The sequence below is a fragment of the Scardinius erythrophthalmus genome (genome assembly GCF_964197995.2).
Source record: "Scardinius erythrophthalmus genome assembly, chromosome: 20".
Taxonomy (NCBI): domain Eukaryota; kingdom Metazoa; phylum Chordata; class Actinopteri; order Cypriniformes; family Leuciscidae; genus Scardinius; species Scardinius erythrophthalmus.
In genome coordinates, this window is record NC_138240.1 from 19,038,200 (window position 1) to 19,051,127 (window position 12,928).

Below are 12,928 nucleotides of genomic sequence, written 5' to 3' on the forward strand. Positions count from 1 at the left end.
GTTTCAATTTCTTTAAAAAAATGACCAAATTTGAAAGGTGAGACTTTGTTTAATGTTTAAGATCAAAAGTAACCGAAAAGTAACCTGGTCTGTCCTGTCTGTCAGCGTGTTGTCAGTCTCCTCTCTGCTCCGCGATGTATTTTTCACTGCATGAGAACACGGTGTGGCGTGAGAGCAGCTAGCTTGTCGGACATAGCGACAGTAACTAAGGTGGGCGGGTCTTTGCGAAGGGTCAATTGGTTTGCTCACCTAATGTTAAAAGGATGTTGATTTCAATTGTGTAAATTGCGTTATTATAAACACATTTTCTACTTGTTTTAAAAATCTATCACTTATTTGATAAATTAGTCTGTATAGGTAATACTTTATTAAACACACATCACATTCAGTTCAGTCCTGCACAGGTCCGATTTTGTAAACCCGCACCCGCCCGTACCCGCAGTGCTTAAAAGGAACCCCGATTATTAAGACACATAGGCCTAAATATGCTACAATTGCTCTCTCCTACAAAATACATAGTTATAAATACATAAAATATTTTCGTTATTTAAAAAATCCTCAAAGTGTTTTACAGAATTTGAGCTACAAAGGCAGCTATTATTTTTGCGCGCGCAGTGCATTCTGGGTCGATGACGTGTATTGGTTGCGTTCAGAGCAGAGAGAGGTGAGCTAATGGCGCTGTAAACTGTAGCTACATCGTAAACGTTAATATAATGCCACATTGCGCAGCGTTTGGTTGCAATTTCCAATCCAAAGGAAATAAGGGGAGTGATGTAAGCCTCCACTGCTTTCCAAAGGAGAAAAAAATACGAAAAGAGTGGGAAGTTTCTTGTGGACGAGTACAACTCCCTAAAGACCCACGGCTGTGTTCCCGTCACTTCAGCCCTGATGCATTTGAGGCATTTAGTCGGCTAAAAGAGTTCACAGGTGCAGCTGGTTGCAAGCAAAGGCTAAAACCAAATGCTGTGCCTTCAATTTTCCCCCACAAGGAGCCTAAACGTCTGCGCGTAGCGAGTGAAAGCCGCGCTAACAAGCGTCAAAGGCAAGAGACTCTGGACACTCTCCTGCTAAGATGTAAACAACCCGCTCCTTTCGTTGCGGAAGACGAATCATCAGACACTACGCGATCATGGAGGTAGCCGACAATCCACCAGATGCTGTTAATAAATTCGTAACTGTAGGCCTACAGTGTTCTCCAAGTATGACCGATGCAGCAACGCAGACAGATGTTTACAAGTCGGATGCAGCGGTAACGTTACAGTGGTCAGCTGATGTGGACTACTCGGTAAAAAAGGACCATACTTACACAGGTAAACATGAAATTGAGTTGGGCAAACCTGTACAGGAGGATGACGTTGATAACTCCCAGGATCTGTTCCTCTCAGATGATGAACTTAGTGAACAGAGTCAACCACAGTACAGTCACTGTGATCCAGAATACATTGCAAGTTCATCTGAGTTTTCTCAAAGCACCCAGGAATCACAAGCTTCAACTAACACACATAAAGAAAATAGGCTTTTTCTAGTTTTTGAGGAACAGTTAAACCAATTGCTTCAGCGTTGTTTAAAGTGTGGCTCCCTGATTGTCCAGGAAGAAGTGAAAGAGCTAAAAAATTAAGGATCACAGTTGACACTAGAGCTCACATGTGCTAACAGCTGTAGTTACAGATGGCAGTCTCAGCCTACTCTGACCGGGACTAAAGGGACAGGAAACCTGCTTTTAACAGCATCAGTTTTCTTCAGTGGCATCCATTTTGCTAAATTGGAGCAAGAGAATTTGAGCGTTTCTGTAGTAACATGAACCTCAAAACAATAAGTGAAGACACATACACATCACTGAGGAAGAAGTTTGTGTTTCCTGTCATTGAAAAAAATGTGAATTAAAGAGCAGAGTACAGTGTTAACTAACATGAAATCGCAAGAAGTTGTTGAACTCTGTGGAGATGGCCGGTGTGACTCTCCGGGGCACTCAGCAAAATACTGTACATACACTTTTTTAGATGCACAGAGTGAAAAGGTTATGGACTTCAAGGTAATAAGCTGCACCCAAGTTTCGAGCTCTAATACCATGGAAAGATGCTCTCAAAACCATAGAAAAAAATGGAGTGAAGGTCTCAACCATCTCCACTGACAGACATCCACAAATCGTCAAAGAAATGAGGGTCAGTAATCCAGAAAAACACCATGAATTTGACCCTTGGCATGTGGCAAAAGGAGTGTCCAAAAAATTGGCAACTGAAGCTAAGAGAAGGGAATGTGAAGGCCTGGGACAGTGGATTCCATCCATTATAAATCATTTCTGGTGGAGTGCACAAACCTGTGAGGGTAATGCCGAAGTGTTGAAAGAGAAGTGGATATCTGTAATACACCATGTTACCAACCGACACGACTGGCCTGGGAACAGGCACTATCACCAATGTGCTCATGAGCCCCTTGATGAGACGAACCAGAGAAGAAAGCTTTGGTTAAAGCCAGGATCTGAAGCCCACAACGCACTTGTGAAGGTTGTGAAACACAAGCGGCTTTTGAAAGACCTGGATCATCTGACAAAGTGCATCCACACAACAAAACTAGAGGTATGATCAAATACAGACATTTAATAAATATGCCATTCATTATGATGTGACTCACATATTTTAATAGTTTAATTTCAAATTCAAATTTGTTTCAGGTGTATCACTCCATGTACCTGAAATACCTCCCAAAGAGAACACATTTTGGATATGATGTGATGATCCATGCCTCCATGCTTGCTGCTCTGGATCATAACAACAATGTGAACAGGGAACAGGTGTGTGAACTGTAATAAATCCTATCATTTGCAAGCACTATGGCTGCGTTTACACTTGCCATTAACATGCGATCACCGTGATCCGATCATTAGCCAATCAGGACATGGTGCGTTTACATTTGATCATATAAAGTAGCCTCTGTATCTGGATAACGATCGGATTTCTGTTTCCTGACTAATATTTAAAGGGATACTCCACCGTTTTTTCATATTAAACTATGTTATTCCCTTAACTAAGACGAGTTGATGCATACCTCTCTCATCTCAGTGCGTGCACTTAATCGCTCTCGTGTGCGCCGAAACTTTGATAGCACTTAGCTTACCCCAGTATATTCAGTGGTATCTAACAGCAATGAATTTAGAAGTGACCAAACACATCAACGTTTTTCCTATTTAAAAACAGTTACACGAGTAGTTATACGACCAAGTATGGTGACACAAAATAAAACGCGATGCTTTTTTAAGCGGGTTAAAAAGGATAACTACAATGTATGGCGGAATAGCACTTTGCAAGTACTTCAACTCGGCGCAGTAAAGAGTCACGCCTGATCCTCTTCCTCTCACTTCTGTCAATAGACCTTTCTCCACAACTTCCGTATTTGTGACCGGAAATACGCAATCGTCGTGGTAATCTACTTCCTCCGCAGTCAAGGCACCATAAACAAATGGCACAAGCAACTAGCAAGAGCTATTGACACACTAATGATGTGTCATTTTAGTTAGCCTCGCTCTCTACTTACCTTGATGTTTATGGACAAATTCCTCGTGGAAAATTTTTTACCCTTTATTTCGTTTTTTCTTTTTGGTGACGAAGTTTTCCTCCACGAGTCGTCACATCAGCAAATGTAATATTTGGCAAATCCGTTAATGAAGTTGTGTAGACTCTTTGATCCATTTTAAACTTGCCCGGGTTTATGTTTTTCTGGTGTGTTGACGCTTGACAGGAACTCCGCTTCCACAACGATAACGTATATCCGGTTATTGTGAGAAAGGTCTATAGTGGGAAGAGGATCAGGCGTGACTTTTTACTGCGCCGAGTCGAAGTACTCCCAAAAGTGCTATTCTGCCATACATTATAGTTATCCTTTTGTTTTTAAATAGGAAAAACGTTTATGTGTTTGGTCACTTCTAAATTCATTGCTGTTAGATACCATTGAATATACTGGGGTGCGTTCTCCGAAACTACCTTAACGCTACGTCGTTCTTAAGTTGTACCTTAAGAAGTACCTTATCGTTAATACGTGGTTTCCGAAACCTTCTTAGTTAAGTATACCTTCTGTAAGTCATACGTTCGTAAGGTTGGTCTGGAGCGCTCTTAGCTATACCTTATCACTGCTGACGGTTCATACCGCTAGTGGCCACCACTACGCAAAAAGCTTTTTTACATCGCAGTTTAATTACACATAGAAAATTTTATATGAACATTTAATATAAAATCTGATTTAGTATTAAAATTACATTTTTACTTTACTTTAAAATGTTACACATAAAATACTTAAGTTGTTATAGCCTACACCCAGTGTATGGAAGTGTTTTCATTAATAAAGTTTCCATACACTAATGGTTGTTAGCTTTTTTAATTACTATCCTAAGGCACATCAGCTGGCGAACCATTTGACAGAAAAGGCTTAGGAGTCTATATAAAGAAAGATGAGTTGCACAAACTTTATAGCTATGGCAGCGAGACAGCGAGTACTTGTTTTAAATCAAAGACGGCGCCGTCCGCGGAGCCAGTTAGTGTATGTCAACTACATGGCTGGTGGATAATCAGCATACGTTGTGGAGAACATTAACACACTTATGGCCGTGAGGGTTTGGGATTGCACACTTGCTAAATTATAAACACATACTCATATTTATTTCTGCATGTACATATTTCAATGAGCCCCGATAAATGCAGTTTGTACTATTTCTAAAACGCTTCTTTATAAAGAACATTGTTTTCTCAATACTTTACCTATACCGCTGTGAAGGAAAGAGCGCACAATCGATCATCGAGGCATCGATATCAACCTATTCAGCGCCTCCACCATGGACAGCGCCTGCTAAGGTCGAACTTAAGAAGGTTTACCTTAAGCAACATCCTAAGTAGAGGTGCACGATATTGAAAAAAATTGATATTGCGATATCGATAATGAATTTTGCGATATCGATATTAATTTCGATATTTTTAAACACATGTAAAATTACAAAATTTATGGAAAAACGCATCAAAATAGGTTCATAACAAATAAAACAAGTTCTTACAACACAAGGTTTATTTCATATGAAACTCATATTGAACTGGTACAACATGAATAAATAAAAAATATCCATGTCCACAGAACAGGACATGTTTTACTGGTTGTACAGTATAAAATAAATAACGAGAACAATACATGTTTTACTTTTTGTACAGTACAAAATAAATAACGAGAACAATACATGTTTTACTGGTTGTACAGTATAAAATAAATAACGAGAACAATACATATTTTACTGGTTGTACAGTATAAAATAAATAACGAGAACAATACATGTTTTACTGGTTGTACAGTATAAAATAAATAACGAGAACAATACATGTTTTACTGGTTGTACAGTATAAAATAAATAACGAGAACAATACATGTTTTACTGGTTGTACAGTATAAAATAAATAACGAGAACAATACATGTTTTACTGCTTCTACAGTATAAAATAAATAACGAGAACAATACATGTTTTACTGGTTGTACAGTACAAAATAATGCGAAAAATACATGTTTTACTGGTTGTACAGTATAAAATAAATAAAGAGAATGTCTATAGAACAGGAAATGTTAGAAACAGTAACAAATCTAAAAAAAACAAGTAAACAGAAAATGTCAAGAGAAACAGGGCCCATCAACAACCGTGCTTTAGAAGGCAGTTTGCACTTTCCCCGGCAACTCACAGGTGGACTACAGATTGCAAGTCAAAAAGACGAGCATGTCAACCATAGCTGGTTTAAGTCGTGAACGATGAGCCGTCACAATGTTTCCCCCTGTACTAAATATTCTCTCCGATGGTGAACTAGTTGCCGGGATACACAGATACTTTCTTGCCAGCTTGCTCAAAGAGGGGTAGCTCACTTTGTGACACTTCCACCAGGCTAAGGGATCATCTTCGCTGTCAATGGAGGGGGTGAGGAGGTAGCTGTTGAACTCAGCTGTGACGGCATCATCTACCAGAACCTGTACAGCTGGTGTGGTGGTGCTGCTCTTCAGCAGACTCCCCAACGACCTCCTGGGCTTTTTTGATGGAGGTGGGGCTGGGAGTGGGACTGTCTGATCCCGGGGCTCAGTGCCGCTGTTCTGAAAGACCACTGAATAAAAATAAATAGAACATTTGGCATTTGGTAATAAATTAGATTTTTTTTGTATCCACCACACTAGTCATAATTTACTTTCAAAAACATTTACCTTTCTTGCGATTTCTTTCATCTCTGATAGTACCCTGGTCGTGAGAATTGGGACGCGCTCCTCACTGACATATTTTGTTTTAAATCTTGGATCCACAAAGGATGCCATGTCCAGCAGATCTTCTGTGGCCTGATCCCATTTGGCATTCAGGTACTGGAGGACCTTTGATTTGATGGACTGGGTAAGCTCAGTGTCCTCTTCATCTCGAATCAGAGCTTGAGTGTTCAGAAGATGGAGGACTGGCTTTACAGAAGATACACTGACGTAGCTCTCCCCTGACAGTGCATCGGTGAAGTCCTGCAGGGGAGAAAGCGCCTTGTTTATCGATTCAAGAACCTCAATGTCCTGCCAAGTCGGTACCAAGTGCCTGTGGCTCTTGTCGGCCGAGAGAACCAAAGCCACCGCCTTCTGCTGCTCCAGCACCCTTTCAATCATGTGCTGCTTGGATCCCCATCTGGTTGGGCATTCTGTAACCAGTGCGTGCTCTGGAAGGTTGAGCTCCTTCTGTGCCTCTGTCAAAGCTCTCCTCTTCTTCCAGCTGTGAGAAAAGTGTCCCACTATCTTTTTGCACAACTTTGTAGCCTTGTCAATGCGAGCATCATCTTTAGTTGCGTTTTCTAGAGATAAAATGAAGTAAAGACAAAATCAAAATGTTAATATATTATTTTTTTTCTAAATAAACACCAAGTCATCACCATCAGTGATTCTCTCACACACACACACACACACACACACACACACTTTACTTAAGTAAAAGTACTAATACCACACTGTAGAAATACTCTTACAAGTAAAAGTCCTGCAAAAGTATGTGTATATCATCTGGTAAATGTATATAAAGTTTTAGAATGTATAAAAATCATCACGTTTTAGAATGTTTAAATGGTCTAATCATTTCAGCTGGACTTATAGGCCATTATATGGCTGTTTGTAGTTACATTTATAAAACAGAACTTTATAAACTGTTCTGTGTGCAAAAATCTATATTTAAAAAGTAACAAGTAACTAAAGCTGTGTCAGATTAATTAAATTCTACCACTAGTCATAATCACACAAGGCATAATACATGTAGCACTTTGTATCTATTAAAACAAGTTATAGCAACAATAAAGGAAAAAAGGTTTATTTAAATGAGTATCTTTTCACTTTTCAGTTTTATGAAATGTATCGTTTAAAATAAATATATGATTGTGTCAGCTAAGCTTCGAGAATTATACATGTTATGTTATGTTAGTAAGTATATACAGTACACTAATAAAAATCCTTTCCCTTATACATTTAATTAAAGTTACAAATATAATATAATATAATATAATAATTACCAACAGCATTGTGCAACAGGTGTCCAAAGCATTGGAGCCTCTGCCATTTGTTGAGTTCTGCAGCCTTCTTTATATTGGTCCCGTTGTCAGTCGTTATAGCCACCTGATGCTCTGGAAGCAACCCCCATGAATACAGGGCATCCCTTAGGCCAACGGAGATGTTTTGTCCCGTGTGGTCCTCGGGGAAGTAGGAAGTCTGAAGGCATTTGCTGACGAGTTCGTACTCGGGCGTAATATAGTGCACCGTGAGACTTATGTACGGTTCCGTAGTGCGGCTGGACCACAGGTCGGTCGTGGATGAAAAATATTCGATCTTTCCGACTCCAAACTCTGCCTGCACCGCCTTTCTGCACTGTTCATAAAGTTGTGGGATAGCTACCTGTGAGAAATATGTGCGGGATGGGATTTGGTACCGTTTGTCTAGAACATCCAGAAGCTTCTTGAATCCTTTCTTTTCCACTGTGTGGATGGACATAATATCTTTTGCCAAATAGTACGTTATAGCATTGGTGATTTCGGTATGTCTCTTTGAGTTCTTGTCGTACTTTGTGCCACTAGCAAAAGCACTCGCTAGCGAGGCTTGTTTGGCTCGCAGTGGCGTATTAACGGCAACAGGTTTTTTGCGGGGTAGTATCATACACTCATCGTAAAGTGGCTTGTGGTGGTTCTTAAGATGCGAAAATAGGTTTGTTGTATTGCCTTTTGTACGGCTTACCACCATTCGACACGTTTTGCATAGTGCATTAGCCTGTGCAACATCTGTTGGCTCAAAGCCAAAGTATTGCCAAACTACCGAGGAGGACGCATTACTTTTGGCCACAAAAGTCTCCTCTTTAATCTCTGTTATTTTGTCTTCTCCCTGAGCAACACTCATTTTCTTACTTTTGTGATCTTTCTTTTGCTCCCTTCGCTCTCTTAGGTCCTCTCTTTTCTTTCGCTACGTTTTGTTGTCTGTCTTCTTCACTGATTGATTTGTGTTCTGTTGTCTTTGTCTTCTTCACTGATTTGTGTTCCCGCGGTCGGAGGCTTCACAGCGCTATAGTCTCCGCCCTCCTACGCTCTTTTGCTCATTTGTCATTTTCCTTCAGTACTCCGTCTGCATGTCGGACGCGCCGCATCATAAACAAAATATCGCATAATTATCGTAAGATTTTCGATATGATATCGAGCAACGTGATATCGCGATAACGATATTGATTCGATATATCGTGCACCCCTAATCCTAAGGTATAGTTCGGAGAACACATGTAGGAAAGGTATACCTGTAGTTAAGGTGTACCTTTTGAGTCTTCGTAGCGCGCTAAGAGACAACGTTATCGGAGATCAACGTATCAAAGTGTTGGCGCGCACCTGAGCGATTAAAGGGATAGTTCACCCAAAAATGAAAATTCTGTCATCATTTACTCACCCTCAAGTTGTTCCAAACCTGTATGAGTTTCTTTGTTCTGCTGAACACAAAGGAAGATATTTGGAAGAATGTTTGTAATCAACAGATCTCGGTCCCCATTGACTTCCATAGTAGGAAAAAAATATACTATGGTAGTCAATGGGGACCGAGATCTGTTTGGTTACAAACATTCTTCCAAATATCTTCCTTTGTGTTCAGCAGAACAAAGAAACTCATACAGGTTTGGAACAACTTGAGGGTGAGTAAACAATGATAGAATTTTCATTTTTGGGTGAACTATCCCTTTAAAGAGGCTATATGCAACTTTTTCCCCAAAATAAACGTAACAATAGCCTTTTTATTTGACCATTTATGACTCAAACATCTCCTGATGAGCATACTGACACCTTGTCAGCTCACAGTGGGTGCACCTATAAGCCTGTATCCTATTTTTCCTATTTTCTGTCAGGTCGGATTTTTTGCGCGCTGTCTGCGGATGTAACGTCAAGCACGTTCATGTTACACGTTTCAGATCACTCTGCCACCACCGCTAGTCAGCAAACAAACTTAGTTTCTCAAACAATATATGTATTTGACTGTTTTTACCTCTGTAAACATAATGTTGACTTCTTTGCAGCAGATGACTTGTGAAGTGTGCACGTACGAGAGCGAGCAGAAAGGAAGAGCAGTTCCGTTTTTTGGCCACAGGTGTCAGTCGCGAGTTTAAATTTCAGAAAATCGCATGTAGCCTCTTTAAGGGAATAACATAGTTTAATATGAAAAAACGGTGGAGTATCCCTTTAAATATTAGTCAGGAAACAGAAATCCGATCGTTATCCAGATACAGAGGCTACTTTATATGATCAAATGTAAACGCACCGTGTCCTGATTGGCTAATGATCGGATCACGGTGATCGCATGTTAATGCCAAGTGTAAACGCAGCCATAGTGACACTGGATATTGCACATCAAACTGTTCCTATCACCTTGTATCTATTTTCCATTTTTCTGTTTTTGAACAGGCTGTTTTTCAAGATGGGGAGAGTGTTGGAGAACCCAAGTTCAAAATCGCATGGAGCAAAGTCCACAAGGCATTCAGAGCAAGACCAGTGCCTGTTGAAAAGGACTATGATTGCAGATGTTCTCTCCTCTGTGTTAGATTCAAAACAAGTCATGGGCATGAGAGTTAATCCAACACACGTCATGGCTCCACAAGACAGACTATCCAGATCACAGATCATTTTTCAAACGCAGTTTTCACGTTTCAAGTAGCTGCATCATTACGAACACATGACGTACACACCAGCATAGTTCAAATGTACAATATCTTTAATTTTGTATTCTAGTCAAGCACATGTAGTACTTCAAACAAACATTTAATATAGGAGTACATGCAACATTTATATTTAAACCATAAACATTTGGTATGATACCCTATTTTGTTGCAAGCATAGCTTGTGCTCTTGCCAAAATGCCTTCAAATGCCAACTATCCAGCTATATGTTATTAAAATGCCTCCATGCCTCATCTACTTCTGCACGATAATTGTCTTCATATTCAAACCCTGTATAGATTCCACTTGGTTCAGAGTAGACGTTTCTTATTTTGTTAACAGCACATGATGGAATGACTCTGCGGACTCTTCTCCCTAGCCAGCCATGCATCCACCATGTAAACTGACGATATGAAACATATCTGTAAGACCTAAAAGGCAGAATTTTGAAAACAATTATACTATTACGTTATGAAATAATGATTTAAGCTGCTTGTCTTAACCAATAAAACAACTGAAGCCTTCACTGAAAGCGCATAGTCCAGTTTACTTTTTTTTCCACTATTTGTTGGCTACAGTGTAGGTAGGCTACTATGTAGGCATACTCAGATAACCATGTTCACGTTTGACTTGCCTATTAGTGACCTGGTTACGATTTGGTAGACCAGCATTATGTCGGTCATGGAGGCTGACGAGGGCCGCCCATAAAACATCTTTATTGAGGCAAACTGCATTAAAGTTTTTTTAATGTGCTGTGATACACGGAGTATCTGTAAATACAATCAAAGCATGTTGTTATAGCATTTTACTTTGTTTTCATCAGAATCACAATCAGCTTTATTGGCCAGGTTTGTGCAAACAAACAAGAAATTTGACTCTGGTAATATTTGCTCTAAAAGTGCAACACTCACTTAACATATAAAAAATAAAAACAAAGGTCAGTATGAAATATAATAATGAAAAAAATGAAGTATGCACTATAACAATACTATGAAATTTAGAAATGTACCAAAAAAAAAGATACGGTAACACTTATAGTGTGCTTGTTACATATGTTACATGTAGCCTACTTACCATAGTAATAACAGTAAATTATGCATAATTACATGCAACTAACCCTTAACCAAATCCTAATCCTATAACCCTATAGTAAGTACATGTAGTTACTTAATATTACTCAGTACTTAAATGTTTAATTACACTGTAACAATGACACCTTAAAATAAAGTGTAACCAAATATACAATAACAATTGGAGAGGGAAGGAATAGTGCATATCAGTATAGTCTTAAGATTTAAGTTTTTAATTATGTAGTGCAAGGCAATTCAGTGCAATTGTAATTTTTAATAACAATATCGTAATTGTAAGATTATAAATGTACATGACGCAAAACAGTGTTGACTTTGTTCAGTGTAAGGGAGGAGAGGGTATTTTTGCGCGTTCAACATACCAACGTACCATCAACATGCTTGGGGAAAATAAAGCAAACGAGGGCGGTAAGACTTATTAAATTATTTATACTGATAGTACGATTGTCTGATCTAGCCTGGGCTTCTATACTCTTTGCCTATACTTAGCCTACCCTGGACAGCTGCTGACAAAAAGTGAAGCTCTTTACAGCAAACGCTCTCGTTCTCGCTTGGCATTGGCAAGCAGTTGCCGTACAGACACCATCTGTTTTGCCCCACTCTCGCTTCCTCAACTCTCTGATAATCTTCAGGCCTATCGTCTTCCGCGCTATTCTCCTGATTTAAGCATACGGTGAGCTCGGGTTCAAACTGAAAAGGCTGAACGGCAGACGTACGTGTTCATCTCGCTAGTCGCTACTGTCAAAACTTAGCTAGCTAGCCGGTACTGCTGCAATCCATTGACTTTTAGATTCTTTCTAAAAGATCTTTTAAATACAGATTGTTTGTGTTTTTGTTTTACTTTTAGGGCTGGAGAACATCTGGCAATGAGATGTCACGACTTTTTTCTGTTTTTTAAAGGGCACCTATTATGCCCCTTTTTACAAGATGTAATATTGGTCTTGGGTGTCCCCAGAATGTATTTGTGAAGTTTCAGCAAAAAATACCCCACAGTTAATTTATTATAATCATTTGAAAATGTCATTTTTGGGGCCTGTTTTAAAAAGAGCTGTTTTGGTGTGTACCACCTTAAATGTAAATGAGCTGCATAATCCCCGCCCTGCTGGACACAGATGATGAAGAGAGTCCGGTGTGATGAATAATACGGTTACTCTGTGTATTGGGTCCGGGCGTAGGACGCCATTAGTATGCCAGTAGTATGCCTGATCTAAATCTGTTCCCGCGATAACTTGTAGCTAACGTGAGCTGTTTTAGTGTTATTATGTGGTAGCTTTATGAATGCTAAATCCCACTGCTATATGCAAGGTAAGATTAAATTAAATTTTATATTGTACATGTAAATTGTGTATATTCTATAGCTAATATTTAAAATCTCAAGTTGCGTCAATAGCAGGAGAAAGACCGCGAAATTTAAAAATACTACTGTTAATGTGTCACGAAATGTAGTTTTAAGAGTTTTTCAGTCGATAATGTAGTTGTTTCAATCTCAAATATGTTGTTTGTTTATACAGATAGCGCCTATTTAAAAATTTGATCTGACGTTTTCGGAGATGTGAGATCCACAGGGATCAACGGGCGTTCAGCGCTCATGTATCCCACCTGGCAGAGCCTTACCTCGGCCAGAGCTGCTGACGTTTGCCGCTT

At 39.4% G+C, this 12,928-nt stretch overlaps 2 protein-coding genes across 2 annotated transcripts; one reads left to right on the forward strand and one right to left on the reverse strand.

Moving 5' to 3' along the window:
* Window positions 1-636: 636 nt before the first annotated feature.
* LOC308680820 (uncharacterized protein) lies at window positions 637-12,858 on the forward strand. The gene is made up of 3 exons (XM_081349193.1): window positions 637-2,576; window positions 2,672-2,791; window positions 9,946-12,858. The coding sequence occupies exons 1-3, from the start codon at window positions 2,157-2,159 to the stop codon at window positions 10,111-10,113; spliced, it is 708 nt and encodes a 235-aa protein (XP_081205319.1). The 5' UTR covers window positions 637-2,156; the 3' UTR covers window positions 10,114-12,858.
* Window positions 5,037-8,011, reverse strand: LOC308680411 (E3 SUMO-protein ligase ZBED1-like; the record flags this gene model as incomplete). The annotated part of the gene is made up of 3 exons (XM_081348538.1): window positions 5,037-6,106; window positions 6,215-6,831; window positions 7,537-8,011. The coding sequence occupies 3 exons, from the start codon at window positions 8,009-8,011 to the stop codon at window positions 5,714-5,716; spliced, it is 1,485 nt and encodes a 494-aa protein (XP_081204664.1). The 3' UTR covers window positions 5,037-5,713.
* Window positions 12,859-12,928: the final 70 nt, after the last annotated feature.